This window comes from Peromyscus eremicus, chromosome 8a (assembly GCF_949786415.1).
Source record: "Peromyscus eremicus chromosome 8a, PerEre_H2_v1, whole genome shotgun sequence".
NCBI classification, from domain to species: domain Eukaryota; kingdom Metazoa; phylum Chordata; class Mammalia; order Rodentia; family Cricetidae; genus Peromyscus; species Peromyscus eremicus.
This window is the reverse complement of record NC_081423.1, coordinates 98,524,985-98,549,612: the sequence shown is the minus strand read 5'-3', so window position 1 is coordinate 98,549,612 and position 24,628 is coordinate 98,524,985. Positions and strand designations below refer to the sequence as shown.

The window sequence follows — 24,628 nt, the reverse complement described above, 5'->3', positions numbered from 1 at the left end:
ATGTATGGCAGGCACCATACCTCTGAGCTACAGCCTCGGCCCCTTTCTTTTCTTTGCCTCTGTGCGTGTTTATGAGGGTGTGTCCGTCACGGCGCATGTGTGGAGGTCAGAAAGCAGTCTCAATGTCAGTCCTCACTGGCTGCCTGGTGTGGGACAGGGTCTCTGTTGTCTGCTGTGACACCAGCTAGCTGGCCCTCAGGCTTCTGAAAGTCCTCTGCCTCCACCTCCTGTCTCGCAGGAGGCATGCTGGGATTACGGGTGTTGCCGCTGTTGGCTCTCCCTGGGTTCTGCACACTTGCATGGCAAGCACTGTGTCGATCAAGTCGTCCCTAGCCCCAGACTCGGACCTGTTTTCTGTGTGTGTGTGTGTGTGTGTGTGTGTGTGTGTGTGTGTGTGTGTGTGGTGTGAGGAGCCTGTGCCTGCCAAAGGACAACCTTGGGTGTCATTCCTCAGGGACCATACACCTTTCTTTGTTTTTTTTTTTTTTTTTTTTGTTTTTTTTTTTTTTTTGTTTTTTTTTTTTTTGTTTTTCGAGACAGGGTTTCTCTGTGTAGCTTTGTGCCTCTCCTGGAACTCACTTGGTAGCCCAGGCTGGCCTCGAACTCACAGAGATTCGCCTGGCTCTGCCTCCCGAGTGCTGGGATTAAAGGCGTGCGCCACCACCGCCCGGCTCTTTCTTTGTTTTTAGACAAGGTCCCTCACTGCCTTGGGACATGGCCAAGTAGGTGAGGCTAGCTGCCCAACCAGCCCCATGGATCCTTCCTGCCGCCATTGATCCAGGGCTGGGATTACAAATCCGTGCTACCACACCCAGCTCAGGCCTCCATGCTTGTATGGACAGCACCTCAGGACGGAGCCCATCTCCCCACCGCAGAAAGTAGATCTTACTCAGAAGACAGGGTTAGGTAGATGCCACTGGGGCTGGAGAAATGACTCAGTGGTTCCATTCCCGGCACCCACATGGCGACTCACAGTCATCTGTCGCGCCAGTTCCAGGGGATCCGAAGCCTTCTGGCCTCGGTGGGTACCAGGTGCACATGTGGTGTACAGCATACATGCAGGCAGACACACCCACACACACTGTTTTCAAAGGTGTTTGCCACTTGAGCCTGATGTCCTGAGTTTGGCCCCTGGAGCCAACAATGGAAAGAGAGATTAAATTAATTTTCTTTTAAAGCCAACAATTCCTGGACTTGTGAATTGAATATTTATTTATTTATTTTTAAGATTTACTTATTTTTATTTGCATGGAGGTTTTGACTCCATGTATGTCTGTGTGAAGGTGTCAGATCCCCTGGAACTGGAGTCACAGACGGTTGTGAGCTGCCATATGGGTGCTGGGAATTGAACCCAGGTCTCTGAGATAATAGCCAGTGAGTGTTCTTAACTGCTGAGCCATCTCTTCAGTCCCAGTGAGCTAGGAATAGTGGCACACACCTATGATCCCAGAACTCAGGAGGTCGAGAGCAGAATGATCAGGAGTTCAAGGTCATCGTCAGCTACACAGCAAGTTCAAAACCAACCTAGACTGCTTGAGACCTTATCTCTAAAGGATAAAAGACCTTTGTTGTTGGTTTGGTTTGTTTTGGTTTTTCAATACAGGATTTCTCCATGTATAATTTTGGTGCCTGCCCTGAATCTCGCTCTGTAGACCAGGCTGGCCTCGAACTCACAGAGGTCTGCCTGGCTGTGCCTCCCAAGTGCTGGGATCAAAGATGTGTGCTACCACAGCCCAGCAAAAGATCTTTTTAAAGTAACATTAAAAACAGAATAGGGGCAGGCCTTGATGCCTGGCTCCAGTCAAGCCCTGGGCCAGACCTTGTCTGTGAGTGGTAGTATGTTAATAGCCCAAGTTCGATGGCCACATGGACCTTGGCTGCAGCAGCACTCTGAAGGGCCCTCACTCTGGGTCTCCTCCTGCCCCTCCTGTGGGAGACGGGTGAGGTCAGGAAAATGGGACGATTTGGAGGTTGGCCTGCCCCCTCTAACCTGTCCCCTGTTCTCACAGGTTGGCAGCTGTCCTGTCTGACCTACAGCTGTCTGTCACTCCATCTGTCCACTGCGACCCCAGGAGCGTCCACAGAGCAAGGAAAGGAGTGGAACATGGTGTAAGACGCCCTCCCAAGCATAGGAAGCCGGGACCTCACATACCTGAAGGTAGGAAGCTGGTGGCCTGGTGGTGGCCTCAGGCATCACTAGGAGACGAGGCTGGGGGCTGCTCAGGCGGCCAAGGGGGAGCCTCTGAGTAAGTGGCATTCAGGCTAAGCAAGAAGGTCCTCTCTACCACATGATGGTCAGGGATCAGAGTGACGTGCACAGGCAGAGCCCAGCTTCCGAGGAACCCAGGACCTTGCACGTACAAGACTGATGTGTTGACCTCTTGACTCTATCTCTAGCTCTGTTTGGTTTTCTTTTTATGTTGTTTATTTTGAGACAGGACTTTGCTATGTAGCCCTGGCTAGCCTTGAACTCACAGCAGTCCTCCTGTCTCAGCCTCCCAAATGCTGGGATTACAGATATGAACCACCATGCCCTGTTTTTTGTTTTTTTATCTTATTTTTATTGATGTATATGTATTGTGTGTGTGCAGGGGCCTGTGGAAGTCAGAAGGCATCCTATCGCCTGGAACTGGAGTTACAGGCTATTGTGAACCACCTGATGTGGTGCTGGGAACTGAACTCAGGTCCTCTGGAAGAGCAGCCTGTGTTCCTAACCACTGAGCCATCTCTCTGGTCTCTTTCCTTCTTCTCTTTTTCTTCCAATACAATCTCATGTTTGAATCCCTTGAATTCTTTGTGTAGCCCTGACTATGTCCTCAACTCTCAAATTTTCCACGTTTGTTTATTTTGTGTATATGTGTGTTTATGTTCTACACATACCACAGTGTGCCTATGGAGGTCAAAGGGCAATGTATACAAGAGACGATTCTCTCCTTCCAGTATGGGTTTTAGAGATCCAACTCATATTGTCCAGTGTGATGGCAAGCGAGCGCCTTTACCCTGAGCCTTCTCAGCAGCCTGGGCTCTAAATCACAATCCTCCTGCCTCTGCCTCCTGAGTGCTGGGATACAGATGTGTGCCACTATGCCTTTTGTGAGGGACATCTTCACTTAGATAATGCTCTCAAGGTCATGGCCTGGCTCAGCACGTCAGTCCTCTTTGTGTTGAGCAGGTGTTAAGATGAGGACATTGTATGAATCTGCACCCTTCTGTCTGTCCAGCCCTCCACTGACAGACACCGGGTGGTTGTCACCTTTCAGCTCTGGTGAATGCAGTGCTGGGGACATTCCCGCACAGTGTGTGGGGACAGCACTTGAGGGATGTTTTGAGGGGTCCCTTCTAGGGAGAATGTGCTTTTCTCTTTGCTGTGCAAGTGAAAGTCTGAGCGGCAGCCCTTCAACATGCTCACTGAGGCAAGTCAGCACCACTTGTGGGTCAAGCTGGGGGCACCCACCTCCAGCTGAGGGGCCGGAGTGCCACAGTCCACACAGCTGGTGGGGTGAGGGGCACATGGAGCCTGGAGGCCACATGGAGGAGCTTGGCCTTGAAGAACAGGATCTTGGAACTGAGCAGAGAGAGATAGGCATGATTTTTAGATTTTAGTCCCATTGGAAAGGACTTAAGGGTAACAGGTGGAGGGTGGGGAGACTTGTGAGCTCTTTCAGGTCAGAGCAGGCTGTGGAGAAGGATAGATGGAAAGAACTAGGGGCCTTGAGAGATGGCTCAGCGGTTAAGAGCACTTGTTCTTAGAGGACCTGGTGTAATTCCCAGCACCCATGTTGTGGCTTGCAACTATCCATGACTCCAGGTCCAGAGGCTCCGCTGCCCTCTTCGGGCCTCCATAGGCACCAGGCATATGTGTTGGGCACTACTGCACACGCAAGCAAAACACTCATACACATAAAATAAATAAATTAAAAAGTAAAATTAAAAGCTACCGAGAGCTGGAAATTGGGGCTTCATGTGGTGGCTGTCAAGCACTGCCCCCCTGCAATCCCCCTTTGCCCACTGTGGCCTCCTTCTGAGCTTCCCAGGGCTGCAGGGACAGAAACAGACAGCGGGTGCCTCATCTTGGAGCCATCAAAAGGGAATGGGGCTCAGTGGCCCAGTCCAAGCAGGGAAAAGTTCCCTAACAGGGTGCACAACCACCTCCTCTTTACGGGGCCACCTGTCCAGATCCGTTGAAGTTCTCAGCACCCTTGTTCTTTAGGCCAGCCTCCTGTATCCAGTGCTGTCTTTCATACTTTACACATCAACACACCCACACAGTATGATCAACGCTAAACAAAACATCCTGTGTAACCATCCATCAGGAACTGAGTTTTGGCGTGTTCCACTTAGAGAGGGCTTTTCTGTCCTCAAAGAAGGCAAAGACGTCAGTCTGTGTGCTCCCGAGGGAAGGGGTCCACACCAGACCCGAGAAGCTGGGCCGGTTTCAGAAGCCATGCTGTTTGCTGGAGCTCAAAGGCTGCCCTGAGGGATGGCCTTAAGCTCACTTTCTGCTTTACCATGCTCAGTCTTTTTGTTCAGTGACCATGAATCACCTTTATTGTTAAAATAGAAATACCAGGGCTGGGGCTGGGCTCATTTGGGAGAGCGCTTGCCTAGCACGCACGAAGCCCTGCGCTGCATTCATAACACCACATATACCAGACATGGCAGCACATGCCTGTAATCCCAGCATGTGGGAGGGAGAGGCAGGAGAATTAAGGAGTTCACAGTCACCATTAGAAACACAGCAAGTCCAAGGCTAGCCTGGGATGAAGGAAAGGAAAAAATGAGAAATCCCAGGCTAGTAGCAGTTTCAATTATCTTTCCCTTTTCTTTTTCTAACAGATGTAGCCCAAGCTGACCTAGTCCGTGCCACCCTCAAACTCACAATATTCTCTCCTCAGTCTTCCAAGCACTAGGATTACAGGCTTGTACTAACTACACAGAGGCATGTTATATTGCTGAGGCTAGCCTTGAACTCCTGGGCCCAAGTGATGTTCCTTCCCTCGGCCTCCCAAGCAGCTGGGATTATAGGCTCGCACCACTGTAAGAGGCTTTCACTTAACTCTGTGGAGGCTGCCTTGAGGGACAGGGACCTGCGTGGTGGGAATTAGGCAGAACCACACTTCCTATGCATAACAAGGCCTGCTTCCCCAGGAGAAGCACCTGCCCTGCCTAGTTGACCCCTGGTGGCAGCAGCTGGTGCCTGCCCAGCAGCAGCAAGAGCACCAATTGGCAGTTCGCCGTGCTTGGTTGTCTAGAGTGTTCCTGTCCGTTGAACATTCCCCCAGAGACCGAGGATGGGCCCTCTGTCCATGCCCACCCTCTGGCCCCGACTTGCTCTGACCACACCCACTCCTTATCTTTCTGCTCCTCTCATGGTTTGGTTCTCACCAAAGCAGAGAGACCAGAAAGGGACTAAGGTGGGTCAAGGCTCTCCTCACCCCTGCTAGTCAAAAAATGCAAATGAAAGTCAGAAATAGACCCCAAGTTCCTCCACCCAGTCAGATGTGGCCTGGCTGTATCTCTCTGGAGCTTGGTCTGAGGTCACATGGTGCTGGCCTTGGGCTGCCTTCCCTGGTTCCGAGATCCCCAAGCCCTCAAGTCCTGCCACCTCTACATGCCTGCACTGTCACTCCATCTCTCTTCTAGCATCGTGTCCACCATGGCCTCAGCTGACAAGAATGGCAGCAACCTCTCCTCTGTGTCTGGTAGCCGCCTGCAGAGCCGGAAGCCGCCCAACCTGTCCATCACTATCCCACCACCGGAGACCCAGGCCCCCAGCGAGCAGGATAGCATGCTTCCTGAGGTGAGAGGCTGGAGGTATAGCCGCAGGCAACAGATGCGCCCACCTGCGCAGCACCTTCTGGGGGGTTGTCACTTCCTAGACACGCCCATCCATCATGGTCCACTGGCAGCCCAGCAGCCTCAGCCTGAAATATCGTAGGAGCGAGGCTTTGAACTCTGAAACTTTGGGAGTTCCTTTGCCTGGTGGCCAAGGAACAAGGGACACTGTCCTTGAGAAAAGGGCTTGTTGGCAAGCCTGGGCTCTGGTTGTTTACATTTCCCCTCTCTGGCCCTGACTGGCCTCTTCTGAGGAGGTGTGGGCTAACTGTGGTGGCCTGTGTGGGTGCAGGGTCCCACAGTGCCAGCAACCCACCCCTGTAGCTCCTGGCTCTTGGGGGGGATGGGTCAGTGTTTCTGTCCATTTGGACTCCTGTCCCATAAAGAGCTCATTGAGAGCAGGCCCCAGATAGCGTGGGCTTTGCACACAGCCTCAAACATAAAGAGGAGCTATGTTGGGGCCGCCTGCTCACCCTGAGGGCTCTGTAGGACACGTGAAAAGAGGCAAGACCATCCCAGATCATGGGCAGATCATGTATAGGGAGGATTTGCTGGGGTTTACTGGAAAACGTGATGTGTTTTGTTCTTTTTTTTGAGACAGGGTCCAGGTTAGCCTCGAGCTTGCTATGTAGTCAACAATTACCTTGAACTTCTGATTTTTGGCCTCTCCTTCCTGAGTTGGGGTTGCATGTGTTCACTCCCTGGTGCATATAATGCTGGGACTTGAACCCAGGGCCTTGTGTATGCCAGGCAAGCACTCTGCCAACTTGAGCTACATCCCCAGGCCTTGCTAGAAAACACTAGGAAAAGTTCATTTTAAGTTCAGAATGAAGGACTTGTGGAGGGAGGGGGTGCAGCTCAGTATCTAGCGTTAAAGTGGCCTGGCGTGTCAAAGGGTCTGGGTTCTGTCCCAACACGACAGTAACAAGGAGGGAATGGGGACACAAAAGCAGCAGCGCTGAATGGGCTATGCGCTCAGCACATGTCCTCCTCGCTGCCCCGCAGAGGCCCAAGAACCCAGCCTACCTGAAGAGTGTCAGCCTCCAGGAACCCCGGGGACGATGGCAGGACGGCACAGAGAAACGCCCCGGCTTCCGCCGCCAGGCCTCTCTGTCCCAGAGCATCCGCAAGTGAGCACCTGGGCCCCACCTGGACACCCCAGAATTCTGCACTTTCTGGGCACCTGATCTCTCACAGGGCCCGAGCCCTGTGTCCCTTTTCCAGAAGGAGTAGACAGAGTCAGTAAGGGACAGCTCCCTGAGGAGGTGGATGCCAGAATCTAATGTGGTGGCGTGGATGGGGGAACCTGGCCCCAGGTGTGAGCCTGACAGGAAGTGCTGCAGCATGCTGCAGAGGGGCCTCCCAGTTCCTCTCCTCAGGATGTAGCCTTCACTCTAAGCCTGGTCACTGGGCTGTAGCTGGGGACTCAGGGGCTCAGGGAAGCCGATCCCCGGGACCCTGAAGGTATACGGTGCAGCAGGTGGTTTACCTTGTACACACACAGGAGCACACGTGCCATCACCCTCAGGTCGCCTCTCCACACACACACACACACAGACACACACACACACACACACACACACACACACCACCATCCCTTATACCACTTTCCCTAAACACGTGAACCATTACCTCCGTTACCTCATACACATGTACCCTCAACCTACACATCACCTTCCCCGTGTACACACACCCACACAACGCTTGTCACCTTCCCAGAACACATACTGTCATCCCCCATGCTGCCTCCTTTAAACACACGCACCATCACCCCCACCTCCCTGTGCACACACATGCACCATCACCCCCACCTCCCTGTGCACACACATGCACCATCACCCCCACCTCCCTGTGCACACACATGCACCATCACCCACCCCTGTGCACACACATGCACCATCACCCCCACCTCCCTGTGCACACACACGCACCATCACCCCCACCTCCCTGTGCACACACGCACCATCACCCACCCCTGTGCGCACACACATGCACCATCACCCCCACCTCCCTGTGCACACACACGCACCATCACCCCCACCTCCCTGTTTAGGCACCATCACCCACCCCTGTGCGCACACACATGCACCATCACCCCCACCTCCCTGTGCACACACATGCACCATCACCCACCCCTGTGCACACACATGCACCATCACCCCCACCTCCCTGTGCACACACACGCACCGTCACCCCCCACCTCCCTGTGCACACACATGCACCGTCACCCCCCACCTCTCCTGCACATACACGTGTACCAGGACCCCTCACACTTACCCCCCTCTCTCGAAGTGCGTGCACAGGTTTGCACCCTTCCGTGTCTGTTTCACAGGGGCACAGCCCAGTGGTTCGGGGTCAGTGGCGACTGGGAAGGCAAGCGACAGAACTGGCAGCGTCGCAGCCTGCACCACTGCAGCGTTCACTATGGCAGGCTCAAGGCCTCGTGCCAGAGGGAACTGGAGCTGCCCAGCCAGGAGGTGCCCTCCTTCCAGGGCACTGAGTCTCCGAAACCCTGCAAGATGCCCAAGGTGGGCTCCGTGGAAGTGAGGGGCAGTGGGCAGCTCTCCCGGGGCCTGGGCACCTTGCTCACCCACTGTCTCTTGCAGATCGTGGATCCGCTGGCCCGGGGGCGGGCCTTCCGCCACCCAGATGAGGTGGACCGGCCTCACGCTCCCCACCCACCTCTGACTCCAGGGGTCTTGTCCCTCACATCCTTCACCAGCGTTCGCTCTGGCTACTCCCATCTGCCCCGCCGCAAAAGGATCTCGGTTGCCCATATGAGCTTTCAGGCGGCCGCCGCCCTCCTCAAGGTGAGACCCATGCTGAAGGATGTGTTTCCATCCATGGCCGCCACTCAGCTCACCTAGTGTCTGCCCTCTGTGTCAAAGCTGTGAGCGCATGCATACCCAGAAGACCAGGGATACCTGTGTACTGGGCCCCAGTCCCCCTGCGAGACCCTCACCGACCCTGTGTTTTAGGAAATGTCTTTCAACAGTTGTGGGAGGAATGACAGGAGATGAAGGATCACACCAGTGGGCAAGGGCCTAGTGCGCTGGGCCAAGAGTCAGCAGTGAGGGGACACAGCCCCAGACTTGAGCGTGATAGTATGGAATATAGACGCCTTGAGTATTGGAGTGCCAACCACTCATGTTAACAGGCAAGAGGCTGCGAGGGAAAAGCTGATCCGAAACCTTGGAAGGAGAGGCTGTGTAGGCCAGCAGCAGCTGGAGCCCCAGCCTGGCCTTCTGCTCCGAGCAGTTCCTTCAGCCCATCCACTTATCAGATGCTCCATGCCTTTGCCAATCTGCAAGCTGCCCCTTTGGTCCTGGGTTCTGAGTCTTAATACTGAGGATATGCTTCTGTTCCGTGCCCAGGGGCGCTCAGTGCTAGATGCCACTGGGCAGCGGTGCCGGAATGTCAAACGCAGCTTTGCCTACCCCAGCTTCCTGGAGGAGGATGCGGTCGACGGCGCAGACACCTTCGACTCCTCCTTTTTTAGTAAGGCAAGCATGGGGCGTGGACTCTGGGCAGGGGCTGGGGTGGCCTGGGAGCTGGGACAAGTAGCCTTGGCCTTGACTGTGTCCTGCCAGGATCCCTGAAAGGTCCAAAGGCAGGATGGGGTGTGTCCTTTGTGAGCCATTGGGCTGGGCTCCCATAGCGGGGGATGTGGAGTCAGGGACGACAAGCATGTGGCTTCCCCTTCCATCCTGAAGAGACCGCACAGATTGGCGTGCCAGGGGATGATACTTGGGACAGTGACTCCTTACCCTGTCTCTGGTGCCCCTCCACTCCAGGAAGAAATGAGCTCCATGCACGATGATGTATTTGAGTCTCCTCCACTCTCTGCTAGCAACTTCCGAGGGGTCCCACACTCCGCCTCCCCAGTCTCCCCTGATGGAGTGCAAATCCCTCTGTGAGTACAGGGTGGGGACTCTCCAGTGCCCTGCCCTTCATCTGCCAGACTCTGCCCCCCCCCCCCCCCGGGAGGGTCCTCAGGCTGAGAACCTTTGTCACCACCAGAAAAGAGTACAGCGGCCGGACCCCAGCTCCTGGGACCCAGCGCGGCGAGCGCATTGCCTCCAAAGTAAAGCACTTTGCGTTTGACCGGAAGAAGCGGCACTACGGCCTGGGTGTGGTAGGCAACTGGCTGAACCGCAGCTACCGACGCAGCATCAGCAGCACCGTGCAGCGACAGCTGGAGAGCTTTGACAGCCACCGGTGAGCCCCCAGGAGCTAGCCTGAACTGGGACTGTTTGCAGAGCTTCCAAACCTCTCGGGGCCCTCACCCCAGACCCGGCCCCTTCTTGTTCAGTAAACGTCTCAAGAGCACCCCCTGCAGGTCTGTCTTGTAATGGCAAGCTCCCAGACATGCGCTGGTATGAAGGTGGAGAGAACCCACTCCCCAAAGTTGTCCTCTGACCTCCAACATTCATGTCGTGTCGTGTGCACACACACCCAATATACATCACACACACACACACACACACACACACTAATAATAATAAATAAATAATTTAATGTTTAATCCCAGTACTCAAGAGGCAGAGGTAGACAGAGATCTGTGAGTTCAAAGCCAGCCTGGTCTATATATTGAGTTGTAGCTAATGCTCCATAGAGATACCTTGTCTCAAAACCAAAGAAGTTAAAATAGAACAAAAGGAGTTGGAGCCTGGAGTGAGGGATTCTGGGGGAAGTTGGGCACAGAAATGTTAAGGGAAACTGGAAATTAAAAAATGAGATAGTCACAGTATGATCGGCAATGTGATCCGATAGACATCGGACTCCGAATTATACAAAGTAAGAAATGACAGGTGTGGTGGGTGAGTGGCTGGGGTAAGGGGTGGTGGAGTCTCCCAGGTGATGTAAAGTGTGTACAAGGCCCTGGGGCTTCAGGGTGGTGGCTGTTCCAGGAAGTGCATGCAGAGGAGAAGGGAAGAGATGAGCATAGCCAGCCTTGACAGTTAGCAGTAGCGAGGGTGATGCTGATTTATCCACATTCTTCATCCACATCCCATCCAGGGTTTTAAACAGAGAGACATTTGGAGATGCATCTTCTGAGTTTTTATGGGGCAGGCTGAACTGGGGTGATCACAGAGCCCGGGGAAGTCTGCCATGTCCAGGGGAAGGCAGGGCATGAACTTGCTGGGCTGACGGAGGCCTCTGCCTACAGGCCCTACTTTACCTACTGGCTGACCTTTGTCCACATCATCATCACCCTGCTGGTGATCTGCACCTATGGCATTGCACCTGTGGGCTTTGCCCAGCATGTCACCACCCAGCTGGTGAGTAGGGCTCTCCCAAGGGGCTTCAGCACGCTGGGCACCAAGTATCTCCCACCACAGCGGCCTGGCCCAAGGTGGAGGTGCTGAGGCTCAACAGCCTGAGTCTTTCCTAGAGGCTCCATTCTGGGGATGCCACCCATCCCCTCTCCTCTCACACTCAGGACTCTGGCTCCTCTAATGCCTCAAACTACCTCCTTGATAGGTGCTGAAGAACAGAGGTGTATACGAGAGCGTGAAATACATCCAGCAGGAGAACTTCTGGATTGGCCCCAGCTCGGTGAGGCTCAGGCTGGGTATGCCTGGGAGCCCCGTATCCTGTCACTCCACACTGGGTAGATGAGCAGTTGGGGGAGGCTCCACGGTGGCTGCAGGGTGCCCTGCCCCTTCTGAGTATGGAATGCTGGCTCACCAGCCCCTCTCCCAATCCCAGATTGACCTGATCCACCTAGGAGCCAAGTTCTCACCCTGCATCCGAAAAGACCAGCAAATTGAGCAGCTGGTGCGGAGGGAGCGTGACATTGAGCGTGCCTCAGGCTGCTGCGTCCAGAATGACCGCTCAGGTTGCATCCAGACCCAGAAGAAGGACTGCTCGGTGGGTCCAGCCCCCAACCCTGCCAGCTCCACCACATCGCTCCTTCCCTTCCCAGCCCAGCAGACAAGCCCAAAGCTGGGCTGGAAAAGTAGGACAGAATGGCTCCTAGGAAGTACCTGAGCCCTGGGGAAATGGGAATAGCCCTTGTCCCGGAGGGTTCCCTGCCTGCACCATCTGAATGACATCACCCCGGCATGACCCTGACCTCCTCTCCACCGTCTAGGAGACGTTGGCCACTTTTGTGAAGTGGCAGAATGATACCGGGCCCTCGGATAAGTCTGACCAGGGCCAGAAGCAGCCATCAGCGGTTGTGTGTCACCAGGACCCCAGGTACAGCCCAGAGCCACCTGTGGGCCCAGAGTGGTACCCAGCCATCTGAGCTGCCTTCTGGACCGCTGGCGGGTGGGTGCGGCAGGCTGCGGTGGCCCAACTCTTCATTTTGCCCACTGCTTTCAGGACTTGTGAAGAACCAGCCTCCAGTGGGGCCCACATCTGGCCTGATGACATTACCAAGTGGCCGGTACGTGAGTGACTCATGCAGAAGGCTGTCGGATGAGGGTGGGGACGTCTGGCTTCCTGTCACTGTGGCCCACCGCCATCGGCACCCTCTCCCTTAGATTTGCACAGAGCAGGCCCAGAGCAACCACACAGGCTTACTGCACATAGACTGCGAGATCAAAGGCCGCCCCTGCTGCATTGGTACCAAGGGCAGGTGAGCCAGCGCCCCCCACCCCGCAGGCTGATGGACCTCTGCAACCGTCCTCTGTCCTCTGCTCGTGGGGGACGGCGGCGGGGGCGGGGGAGGACCACACGGACGGACAGTGAGACGGAAGGGAGCTTGCTCCATCCTGCTTGCCATGACCAGGTGCTGGGCTCCAGCCTCGGTGGGCAGGGGCCCTTTAGAACGCTCGTGCCCTGTCTGCTCCCTGTCCACAGCTGTGAGATCACCACTCGGGAGTACTGTGAGTTCATGCATGGCTATTTCCACGAGGAGGCAACGCTCTGTTCCCAGGTAGGCAAAGGCTGTCTGGGTAGTGGAAGCTGCAGGGGTCGTAAGGCTCACTGGATCCTTCCCATTTGGAAGCCTCAGACCTGGCCTGCCTCCTACGGCAGCACTAAACCCTGTGTCCCCTACCCAGGTGCACTGCTTGGACAAGGTGTGTGGACTACTGCCTTTCCTCAACCCTGAGGTTCCCGACCAGTTCTACCGGATCTGGCTGTCTCTCTTCCTGCATGCTGGGTAAGAGGTGCCTTGCTGCCCCTTGCCCAGACTCCTGTGCCTTCCCACCTAGATGCTAGAGAAAGGGCTTCTGGACCGGGCACAGCGGGCTCAGCCTGCCAGCGCTGACTGCACCTGTGGTATGCCCAGCTGGTGGGCATGGGCACATGAGGAAGGCTGATGATGCTCATGTCTCTACCCCCAGCATAGTGCACTGCCTTGTGTCTGTGGTCTTCCAAATGACCATCCTGAGGGATCTAGAGAAGCTGGCTGGCTGGCACCGAATCTCCATCATCTTCATCCTTAGCGGTATCACAGGCAACCTGGCCAGTGCCATCTTTCTCCCCTATCGGGCAGAGGTAGGACTTGGGAGAGAAGGGCAAAGCGGGTGGGGTGTGCCCTTCCTTTTGAGCCTAAAGCTTTGTGGCATGTGGGGAGGGCCGACCCCACTGCTTCTTGCTCTAGTCTCACCCCAGGAGCTGCAGGAAGGGCACAGTGCCCCTGTTGTGTCCAGCTGAACTACAGATGGACAGCTAAGCTGGAACGTACTGATTGGTCCCTTAATTCTCGGCAGGCGGGAACAGGGACAGTCTTGAGTCACCAGGGATCCCCACTCCTTGCTCAGTGAAACCCTACATGTGGCTGCTCTCCCCTCTCAGGAGGAGAGGTCTCTTGAGCCATTCACCTCGAGTCTGTTGCTCCTTCTGGTCTGTGCTCTGTCCACTGCCTGTGGTCTCCTCGGAGCAGGCTGGCTTGTGCTAAGTCCCAGGGTCCCACACCCAGGTTTCTGCAAGGATATGCAGAGCAAGCTCAGCAGCTCCTGCCTCATCCTCTGAATGCGAGATGTGCCCCAGGGCTGGTACCCCGTACCCAGAGTCAGTGTGCCACCTCTCTCCTCCCCGCCCCCAGGTGGGCCCAGCTGGGTCACAGTTTGGCCTCCTCGCGTGCCTCTTTGTGGAGCTTTTCCAGAGCTGGCAGCTGCTGGAGCGACCGTGGAAGGCCTTCTTCAACCTGTCGGCCATTGTGCTTTTCCTCTTCATCTGTGGCCTCCTGCCCTGGATAGACAACATTGCCCACATCTTCGGTTTCCTCAGCGGTATGCTGCTGGCCTTTGCCTTCCTACCCTACATCACCTTCGGCACCAGTGACAAGTACCGCAAGCGAGCACTCATCCTGGTGTCGCTGCTGGTCTTCGCTGGGCTCTTCGCCTCCCTGGTGCTGTGGCTCTACTTCTACCCCATCAACTGGCCCTGGATCGAGTACCTCACCTGCTTTCCCTTCACCAGTCGGTTCTGTGAGAAGTATGAGCTGGACCAGGTGCTACACTAACTTCGCAGAGATGGGGTCTGTGGAGACTTGCTGCCAGCGGGGCCCTGGGCTCGCTCTCCAGACAAGGGTGACTGCATAGGACACAGGTAGTGCAGGCAGGTTCCCCAGGGAGATGAGACCTCCCTTTCTCGGGTCTGGATGTTCCTGACCCAAGCTTGGGGGACATCCAGGACACCTGTTTCTTCACAGCTCAGGTCCTAGGCCCTGTCTGCCTTTCTTCCCGGTAGAGACAATTACTTTCCTTCCCAGGCTCAGGGCTCCGGCCTGTGCGGGTGCTGTCTTCTATTGTCACTGTGACTGTGACCTCGCCAGACACACAGCTGCTCCCTCAGCTGTCCCCAGGGTTGAGGTCCCTACCATGCTGCTATGACCCATCTTCCTGTTTCTCCTCTCCTCCCAGTCCTACAAGCCCTTCCTGCGTTTGTCCATGGACTCGTGAACCTGCTCCTCGGGCTCCTGGACAGAGCATTGTGGTAAAGGCTTTGGCCGTTGTCCAGGGTCAGTGACAAGCAAGGAGAGATGGTTCTACGGGATGTTAAGGGATGTTAAGAAGCCAGATCTGTTAAGCCACCAGCTCAGCCCTAGCTCCAGCATCCGTGTCTGGCCTCACAGGCCGGCTCTGATGTTGGGATGTCCCCACCACCTCCGCCTCACTCCTGCCTGTGTGGCCAGGGGCTGAGCCACCGTGAGGACTGGCTCCCAGGGGATGCTTGAGGCTCAGCCAGGCCTGGTGTTTTGTTTGTTTTTCCAGTTTATATTATGGTCCTAATTTTTTACAGTAACGCTAACTTTGTATGGACGATGCCTCAAGTTTATTAAATAGCATTCTCTATCAAAATACTGCTTTTAGCCTCAAGCCTCTGGGAGATTGAAAACCCAAACTTGGAGCTAGAGAGGAGGCTTGCTTCTGTCCTTGAGGAGGACCCGGGGTCAGTTCCCATCTTAGACCCATGTCAGGTGGCCCACAACCACTGTCACCTCAGCCCCACGGGTCCAGTGCTCTCCTCTGGCCTCCAGAGCACCCTCTCACACAGACACACTTAACAAATATATAAAAATGAGTATTTTTCTAAAAAAATACTCAAGCCAGGCAATGGTAGTACACACCTTTAAGCCCAGCACTCAGGAGTCAGAGGCAGGCAGATCTCTGAGTTCGAGGCCAGCCTGGTCTACAGAGTGAGTTCCAGGACAGCCAGGGCTACAGAGAGAAACCCTGTCTCAAAAACAAACAAAAACCACTCAGAGACTGGAGATATTAAAAGCACTGTCTGTTCTTCCAGAAGATCTGGGTTCAGTTCCCGGAACCCACATGACAGATCATCTGTAACTACAGTTCCAGGGGATCCAACTCCATCTGGCCTCCACAGGCACCTGCATGTATCTCTGTGTACCAGACATATATGCAGGCACACACACACACACACACACACACACACACACACACACACATATGTATAGATAGATAGATATAGATATTGAGAGGCAGAGGTAGATGGACTTCTAAGTTTGAGGGCAGCCTGGTCTACGTAGTGAGTCCTAGGTCGGCCTGAGCTATAAGACCCTTTCTCAAAAAATATATTTTTTTAATTTAAAAACTAAAGACTTGGGTGTGAGGGCAGCAGCCATGAGGCTGAGGCAGACTGGGAAACTTGGGATTTCTCTGGCACTTAGTTGAGCCAAAAACCAGACTGAGATGGCCAGGGAGACGCCGAGGACCCTGATAGGACTGGGTTGCATGGAGAGACCCAAGATCTCAACCCCAGCTGCTCTGCCTTTGCTCCGGGGCAGAAAGAGAGCTGACCATCTGCAGGAACGGCCTGTTTTGGCAGAGGCGACTTGGTGGGAGGTCAGGTTGGTGTTTGCTCTCCATTCAGCTCACTCAGGAGACCCTGCACACACCCATGGGCTGCAGCCACTGGGGACATAAGTGCTTTATTAGTGGGGCTGGAGTGGGAACCAGGACAGAAGCAGAACCTGGGCAAGCAGGTGAGCGGGCACACTGGTGCCCAAGTACAGTAGGGTGTGGCCCTGCAGCACTTCCCAACCCCAAGGTCGCCACTATTCACAGGTCCTGGTCCCAGGCCCTCTCAAATTCAGCTGCTGGGTGTCCCTCATTCCCAGTTAGGAGCCAGGAAGGGGTGTCAGTCTTGGGAGAACAAGGACCCCCAGAATCAGGGCACCGCACTGGGACATGGAGACAGAGCAGGTCGAGGAGGAAGTGTGGGGACAGACCTCCTGCTGCTCCGGTTCCCCATCTTGGTCTTGGCTTTGTGCACAGTTTAGAATGCAAGAAGTCCTCCGGGGACAGACGGCAGTCCTCCGGGGACAGACGGCAGCCTATGCTGGGGCGAAGCCACTTCGTGTGCTCTTTTTGAGCCTTACCTCTCTACTCCAGTTGGCAACTGCTGGCTCCTTCGTGCCAGCCAGCGCTACTTGGATGGACTCTAGGCAGAGAAGGGTGTGGCGTGGGAGTTAGGAGCCCCCAGCCTTCTTGCTGCTCCCGCCCTCTTCACGGCCAAGTGGGCGGCTTTGGTCAACAGCCACTGTTCCTGCGCAGGAAGGCATGGCACCGTAAGGAACACTGGAGCTCTGTGAAGGTGAGGGAGCCCACAGTGACGGCGCACGGGCCCACAGCCTGGAAGCCAAATTTCTCATAGAAAGGCACCAGTGCATCTTCGCACATGAGCACAGCCCGCCGTACAGCTGGCTGGCCCCCCAGGTGGTGCAGGTATCGCCAGAGCAGGACAGAGCCCTTGCCCTGCTGTCTGAAGGTGTGGTGCACTGCCAGTACGTGCAGGTGAGCCGTGCGGCCTCCAGGCCTGTGCAGCGTCAGCGATTCCTGGGGGTGGGCGAGGGACGGGTGTCTGGGTTACTTCTGCTGATACCTGCTCCTCGAAACCCAACTCTAACCAAAAGGAAGGGTGTCCCGGGTACCAGAGTAGCCGGGGCTCCCTTCTCACCCCGACAGGGCCCCACTCTGAGCCACATCTACAGTCCTACAGACAAAACTTCAAAGGTCTTTTGAGACTCTGAAGCAGTAATTTTCAACCTGTGGATTGTAACCCCGTAGGGTCTAACGACCCTTTCACAGGGGTCACCTGAGACGATTGGAAAACAGGTATTTACATTACAATTCATAACAGTAGCAAATTACAGTTACGAAGTCACAACGAAAATAATTTCGTGGTTGGGATCACCACAACATGAGGAACTGTATTAAAGGGCCACAGTGTTAGGAAGGTTGAGAACACTGCTCTAGAGGGTTGGGCAGAGGGCTCTTGCCTTGGGAGGGGCCTGCTGCTTGGATTTACTTTGCTCAGAAGGAGACTTCCATCTCTGAGGAGCTCTACCTGCCCTCACCTGAGTAAGTCTCTCCTTGTCCCAAAGTGAGCCGATGATGAAGGCCACAAGGCGACCCTCCTCGAACCAGCCCAATGACAGCTCTGGACACAGGGTTAGGAAGTGTCGGATCTCATCCAGGTAGAGGGGACAGGTACCCGAGACAGAGATAAAGGCTGTGACAGATGGCAAGAGTGAATGACTGTTTGCTGTGCCACCTGTCCACTGTTGGTACACAAGTGGTCACTCGGATGCCCCCCTCTAGGAAAGCACGTGACTCTGGGCTGTTGCCTCCTAGTCTAGAGCACACATCATTCTCTCTCTCTCCCTCCCTCAGTGTGTGTGTGTGTGGGGGGGTGTGCGCACGCATGTTCTCAAATTTAACTCCCAAAGGCGGGAGCCTCAGGGTAAGACAACAGTCAACTCAGAGTACCCTCCCAAGGGCCACTCACCTTCACGCTCGATCTCAAACACACTGATGGCATCCTCAGGAGTGAGGCAGCGGAACTCGCTGGCAGGGAGTGTGTGGCGCCGCTGGCAGCCTAGGAACTCTGAGGTCCCAGGTGGCAGGCGCAGGGCCTCGGGTTTCAGGGAGTGGATGCTCAACATGGGCATCTGGCTGCTGAACCCTCCCAGGGGTTCTCCAGCTTCAGAAGTGGTCCCTTAGCACCTGTCAGAGAAGAGAGGGAGCCTGGCCTTCATCTTGAAGAATGCAAGTCAGGCTTCTCTGGCGACAGATCCAGTCCCCAGGCAAATCCCCAGCCTGGACCTCCAGGCAAATCCCAGGAACTTGAAATGGTAGTGTATCTCCTCACTTTCACTCAAGAGCTAAAGGTCGGGCTGGAGAGATGGCTCAGCAGTTAAGAGCACTGGCTACTCTTACAGAGGACCCAGTTCAATTCCCAGCACCCACATAACATAGCAGCTCACAACTGTAACTACAAGATCTGACACCCTCACACAGACACACATGCAGGCAAAACACCAATGTACATAAAATAGAAATAAATTAAAAAACAAAAAAAGCAAGAGGTCCCTTAGAGCAGTTGTCCAAAACTCCAGCAGATTCCACTGCCCTCCAGGTAGCTGAGCCTTGGTAGATTGTAGACACACCAACACTGTTGCCCAAAGGTGCAGTAGAACAAGGATGCATGAACCTCCAACCTCATCTACTGACTCTGTGGTGTGGGAAGGCACCCAGGCCCCTGATACCACCAGTCATGCGGCTTGTCTTACCCAGAGGGAGACGTCTAGTCTTGTGGATGAGATAGCATGGCCAGGAGATTTTCTTGGTTTTTGTTTTTTAAAGGAAAGGTGCCTGTGTGGATATGTGCACATGTGTGCATGAGCCCACAGAGGCCAGAGGCATTGGGCCTGGAGCTGGAGCTACAGATGCTTGTGAGCTGCCAAGTGTGGGTGCCAGGAACTGAACTAAGACCACAGGGAGAGGGACATATGCTCTTAATCTCTGAGCCATCTCTCCTTCCCCAGGCTAGGAGCTTTTTAGGTTGCCCCAGGCTTTAATCCAGGAGAAAAATCTCTTTAATTAATGTGAGCCTGAGCACCATGTTTTCCCAGATGACGTCAGTCTACGTCAAGCTCAGGAGATGGGGGATAAGACGGTTAAAGAGTCTGAGACTGCAGAGTCCCAGGTGGGGAGGGTCAGGTATGGAGGGCGTGCGGGAAAACTGTCCACCAGCTTAGGCTCATAGAACATGCCCGTGTGGGTACCCTCTTTCCTAAAACATTCCACAAACTGGTCGTCCTTAGAGGATGCCTTCCATGCATCTGCCTTCAAAAGGGGCTGGGAGTTAAGGTGGGACGGCTCGGCAGGTAAAGGGACTTGCCACCAAGCCTGAGAACCTGAGCTTGGTCCCTGGGACTCACATGATAGCGGGAGAGAACCAACTCCTGCAAGTTGTCCTCTGTCTTGCACATGTGCACACCCACACATGCACATAAAATAAATAAATAAAACGCAATAAAAATTCTTTTTTTTTTTTAACATGGGTGGTGCAGATAGCCCAAGCCTGAGGGAGGAACTAAGCACAATCCTCAAAACACAAGAAAAGCCCAGGTGCAATGCCCATCGCCCAGTATCTGCAAACCTAGCATGGCCAAGACAGGCCTGGGCAAACCCCTGGGGCTCACTGGCTCCCTTCGCCAGCCTAACCTACCTGGTGAACTCAGAACAGTGAGAAATCCTATCCCCCAAAATGAAGTCGATGATTGCTGAGGGATGACACCAACCCCTGGCCTCCATTACACATGCACACACATACGTACAAAGAGTCGGGGATGAGGGCCCACTTACCAGAACTGTAAGGAGTCCAAGTGTCCCCAACACAGAGCTAGTCACCTGGGGGCTGTCACCAGGTGCAGGAACTCAGAGAACCCAAGACTCCTGTCTGCAAAGCAGCTGTAGCACATATCCCCGTGGCAGCATGTGACGTGCTTGGAGATTCCTAATCCCCCTGGCCCTGCCTCCCATGTTACACCAGGTGGGATGATGCCAGCGGGACTTGGCAGTCAGGCCCTGGCCCCATTACACTGAGGACAGGCGTCAGCAGTGGCACTGAGGACACAGAAGGAATTACCAGTAGCTGTCTCAGGCCCTTGGTCCTAGGAAGAGCATGGGCTTAGCCTGGGGGTCTGACTGTAATCCCTGCTCTATCCCCAGCTGGCTGGGCACCAGCAGTCACCTTCCGTCCCTCAGAGGCCAGTTTGCCCATGCCTCTGAGGGTCTTTCCTGGTCTGGCAGCCTGCTACTACTTATAGCCACAAACCTGGGGAGGCAGGTTCTACAATCCACAGGTCATCCAGTCAGGTGAGTGTAACTGTCTCCCTTTTACAGAGGGGAAAATTGAACTCTATTCAATAACATCATGGACCCTGTCAGGCACCAAGAGAGTAGGAAAGTCCCCAAGAACAGTTTTCATAGTCTTCAGAGTAGAAACGCCTAAATGCCACCACCAAAATGAGAGCTATGGGTTTATACAAAAGGTCACTACAAACCACCACCATGCAGCACCCTGGAGAACACCAACACAAAGGTGACAGAGGCAAGAAAGCAAGAAACACGTGGTGATTTCTAGTCTGTCACATGATCCAGGTGTTAGGAACTGGCTGGTGGCTGCCCAGGGGCTGGCCTTAGGAATACTGGTGAGGTGACTAACTGTTCCGTTGAACAATGCACGCAACCTCCTGTATGTATGTGACTCTGTCCCTCACACAGCTCTGTCCCCATCCTTCCCACTCACACCTCACTCTGCCTCCCTTAGCTCTGCTCTGCCCAGCACCTGCCCTGTCCATTTACCATAGGCTCCCCTGCTCCTTGTTGGTACCAGGCTCCTAGTCAGCTCAAGGCACTGAGCCAGGAGGTGCATTCCCTGAAGCCACCACCAGAGGGTGCACTTGCTAGTATCCATGATCCTCGAAGAGGGACAGCAGTTCCAACTTTGGCCCTTGGGGGGACCAGGGCCTGTACAGGCACCGCCATCATACACACATTTTGCTATCTGTGGGGTCCTCTTTCCCCAGGGTCCCTCTTTGCTGTCTGATGCCCCAGGGGCTCCTGTTGTCGCCTCGGCTGCTCCTTCCCTGGCCACTTTCGCCTGCAGGAGACCCTCAGCAGACGTCTCAGAGTTGATCAGAAAGACCTCCTTAGGTTTAGTTTGGGGCCTGGTGGGGAACACATTGAGGACCCCAGCACCCATACTGCCAACGTCCAGGGTTACCCGAGGCGTGTGTCCTTCTTAACTGGTGGTTCCATTGCACCCCCTGGTGTCCAATCACAACCACCTGTGTATGTCCACAGTCCCATGGCAAGTCTTCGTCCCTTTCCACTGACCATCCTCATGGCTTGGCACCATCTGGAAAACACCTCTACACATGCTGACCCTCTGAGAGCAGGAAAGGGCGATACATGGCTAAACTGGGGAATCCCACACACTGCACCAGCCAAGAGAGGGAAGTGAAGGGGAGGGAAGGTGATGGCTGGGGTCTCTGCTGGCCAATAGGAGAAAAGCACTCTACTGACCCGGGGACCTGGCTCAGCTGGCAGAATGCTTATCTAGCCCCGCGCTGTATATACCGGATGTAGTGGCAGAGGCCTGTGATCCCAGCACATGTGATGGGGAGGCAGGATCAGGAGTTCAAGGTCATCCTCAGCCACATAGTGAGTTCAAGGTCGTTCTTAGTTATAACAGATGCTGAGAGAGAGAGAGAGAGAGGCAGAGGGAAGGCCTCCCACAATGATATGATCAAAGGTGGGAAACCCTGAACTGATACACCAAAGCCCTCCCTCAATATCAAGAGGGAGGAGAGTTCTTTCTAGTTTCAGCTATGAGACTTCACTGAGACCCTTCAGAATACCCAAGCCACTCCTACCTCTGGGGGCTCCTGCTCCCTAGAGACCATGATTAAATTAGCCTGACCTCAGCTTTTGTGTAGGACTGCCAAATTTATTTGTTTGTTTATTTGGGGTTTTCGGGACAGGGTTTCTCTGTGTAGCCCCAGCTGGCCTGGAACTCACTCTGTAGATCAGGCTGGCCCCCAACTCACAGAGATTCACCTGCCACTGCTGGGATCAAAGCATGCACCACCACACCTGGTCCCCTTCCTTTCTTTAGTCCTGAACTTTGACCTTAAACTTTGGATTTTCCTGCATCTGGCTTCTAAATGCTGGGATTAATGGGCACCACCATGCTAATCTTCTGGGACTTTCAGATTTAGCAAATAAAAATACAAGTGCCCAGTGAAATTTAAATGTTAAATAAGCAACAATCTTTTTCAATAACTTTATGGGTTTTGGGGTTTGTTTTCCCCCCCGAGACAGGGTTTCTTTGGGTAGTTTTGGTGCCTGTCCTGGATCTTGCTCTGTAGACCAGGCTGGCCTTGAACTCACAGAGATCTCTGCCTGGTGAGTGCTGGGATTAAAGGCGTGTGCCACTGCCACCTGGCTATTTTTATGTTTTTTATTATTATTTTTAATTATGTGTGCCTGTGTGGGGGTGTTCATGGGAGTACAGGTGCTTGTTCAGGAGTGTGTCTGATCCCCCAGAGATGGAGTTTTGGGTGGTTATGAGTCATCTGATGTGGAAGCTGGGAATAAACCCAGGTTCTCTACATGAGCAGTGTATTAGTCAGGGTTCTCTAGAGGAACAGAACTGATAGAATAATACACACATACATATTTTTATGCCCAGATCTCAGGGACCCCCAAAAGACCACCACGGAGACCAAATCCCGCATGTAAAGCAAAGAGTCTTTATTCTCTTCAAGCTCCGAGCTTGGTCTCTCTGTCTGTCCAACGCAGCAGTGAGAGCAGAGAGCCCCGAGCTCAGGTGGGGTGGGGTTTTTATCAGCAGAGGCTGGAGTGAAGGGATTTCCAGGACCCTGATTGGCTGACAATTGTCTAGGGGTATCTGTAAAACAAAAATAGGTGTGTGCTAGACTCAGGGACATCTGGTCACCTTATCTAATGGTTGGAATGTTTAGGATGTCAGTTACTTCCTCATCCCTGGATGGATCCCTGGGTGGTATCAGCTTATGGCTTTTCTTGGATCTGGGTGTTGCCTGCCAGTAAGCCTGTCACAGAAGCTGTGTCTAGGCCCCTAAGCCTGTCATGGATGCTGTGTGGTCAAGCTGTTTTGGGGCCCCTACATACACACACACACACACACACACACACACACACACACACATCTATACATGTATGTATGTATATATGTATGTATGTATGTATGTATGTATGTATGTATGTATATATGTATGTATACATGGTGCTCTTAAGCACTGAGCCATCTCTCCAGGCCATGAACAATCTTTCAAATAAAAGCAGTGGCTCTGGTTTGCTTTCTGCTGCTGTGATAAATACCATGACCAAAAGCAACTTGAGGAACTTGAGGAAGAAAGAGTTTATTTCACCTTACAGCTTACAGTCCATCATGATGAGAAGTCAGGGCAGGAGCTCAAGGTGGGAACTGAAGTAGAAACTATGGAGGGGGGCGGTGGTGGCGCACGCCTTTAATCCCAGCACTCAGGAGGCAGAGGCAGGCAGATCTCTGTGAGTTCGAGGCCAGCCTGGGCTACCAAGTGAGTCCCAGGAAAGGCGCAAAGCTACACAGAGAAACCCTGTCTTGGGGAAAAAAAAAAAAAAGAAAAAGAAAAAAAAACTATGGAGGAATGTTTCTCACTGGCTTGCTCTTTATGGTTTGCTTAGCTTTCTTTCTTTATTTAAAGATTTATTTATTATGTATACAGTGTTCTGCCTGCACACCAGAAGAGGGCACCAGATCTCATTACAGGTGGTTGTGAACCACGATGTGGTTGCTGGGAATTGAACTCAAGACCTCTGGAAGAGCAGCCAGTGCTCTTAACCTCTGAGCCACCTCTCCAGCCCCAGTTTGCTCTCTTATACAACGCAGGACCACCTGGCCAGGCATGGCACTGCCCACAGTACACTAGACCCTCCCATAGCAATCGATAATCCAGAAAATGCCCCACAGACACGCTCATAGGGTAATGTGATAGAGGCAATTCCTCAGCTGACATTTCCTCTTTCCAGATGTGTCTAGGTATGCTGACAAAAACTAGTTGGGTGGTGGTGGTGCACTCCTTCAGTCCCAGCACTTGGGAGGCAGAGGCTGTCGGATCTCTGTTGTGAGTTCAAGGTCAGAGCGAGTTCCAGGATGGCCAGGACTGTTTTACAGAGAAACCCTGTCTTGAAAAACCAAAACCAAAACCAAACAAATCAAACAAAAAAAAATTGACAAAAATTAAGCAGCACAGGAGGACCCTGCACTATTGAGGCATTGGCCATCACTGTTTATCTGAAAGCTCACCCAGTTTCACCGTTTGACAGGACTGAGAGAGCCAGGGAGAACTCCATACTACATCATAATCAGAGGAGCCAGCATGCTGAGCTGCAGAAGGCCCTGAGCCCCTCTGTCTCCAAACACCTATAAAGTGCCCTATGCCCTGCTGTTCATGTGACCCATCTATTTTCCTGTAATAAGGAACCAAACTGAA

General features: G+C 53.8%; 2 protein-coding genes across 3 annotated transcripts; one reads left to right on the top strand and one right to left on the bottom strand.

Moving 5' to 3' along the window:
- The first annotated feature begins 2,013 nt into the window (after positions 1 to 2,013).
- Rhbdf2 (rhomboid 5 homolog 2) lies at positions 2,014 to 15,077 on the top strand. 2 transcript variants are annotated; one of them, XM_059269837.1, is made up of 18 exons: positions 2,014 to 2,158; positions 5,644 to 5,800; positions 6,841 to 6,965; positions 8,168 to 8,363; positions 8,442 to 8,645; positions 9,210 to 9,338; positions 9,630 to 9,748; positions 9,856 to 10,053; positions 11,006 to 11,117; positions 11,320 to 11,394; positions 11,548 to 11,709; positions 11,933 to 12,039; positions 12,166 to 12,229; positions 12,327 to 12,421; positions 12,646 to 12,721; positions 12,849 to 12,949; positions 13,134 to 13,287; positions 13,838 to 15,077. In XM_059269837.1, exons 2-18 carry the CDS (start codon positions 5,657 to 5,659, stop codon positions 14,255 to 14,257), a joined length of 2,481 nt encoding a protein of 826 aa, XP_059125820.1. In that variant the 5' UTR covers positions 2,014 to 2,158; positions 5,644 to 5,656; the 3' UTR covers positions 14,258 to 15,077. The 2 variants fall into 2 exon arrangements, with proteins under 2 accessions (XP_059125820.1, XP_059125821.1); XM_059269838.1 differs by lacking the exons at positions 2,014 to 2,158; positions 5,644 to 5,800; positions 6,841 to 6,965; positions 8,168 to 8,363; positions 8,442 to 8,645 and having other exon boundaries at positions 9,226 to 9,333.
- A 1,509-nt stretch (positions 15,078 to 16,586) lies between these two features.
- Positions 16,587 to 18,254, bottom strand: Aanat (aralkylamine N-acetyltransferase). Its single transcript, XM_059269836.1, has 3 exons — positions 18,049 to 18,254; positions 17,618 to 17,772; positions 16,587 to 17,096 (listed from the first exon to the last, which is right to left on the bottom strand). Exons 1-3 carry the CDS (start codon positions 18,209 to 18,211, stop codon positions 16,791 to 16,793), a joined length of 624 nt encoding a protein of 207 aa, XP_059125819.1. The 5' UTR covers positions 18,212 to 18,254; the 3' UTR covers positions 16,587 to 16,790.
- Positions 18,255 to 24,628: the final 6,374 nt, after the last annotated feature.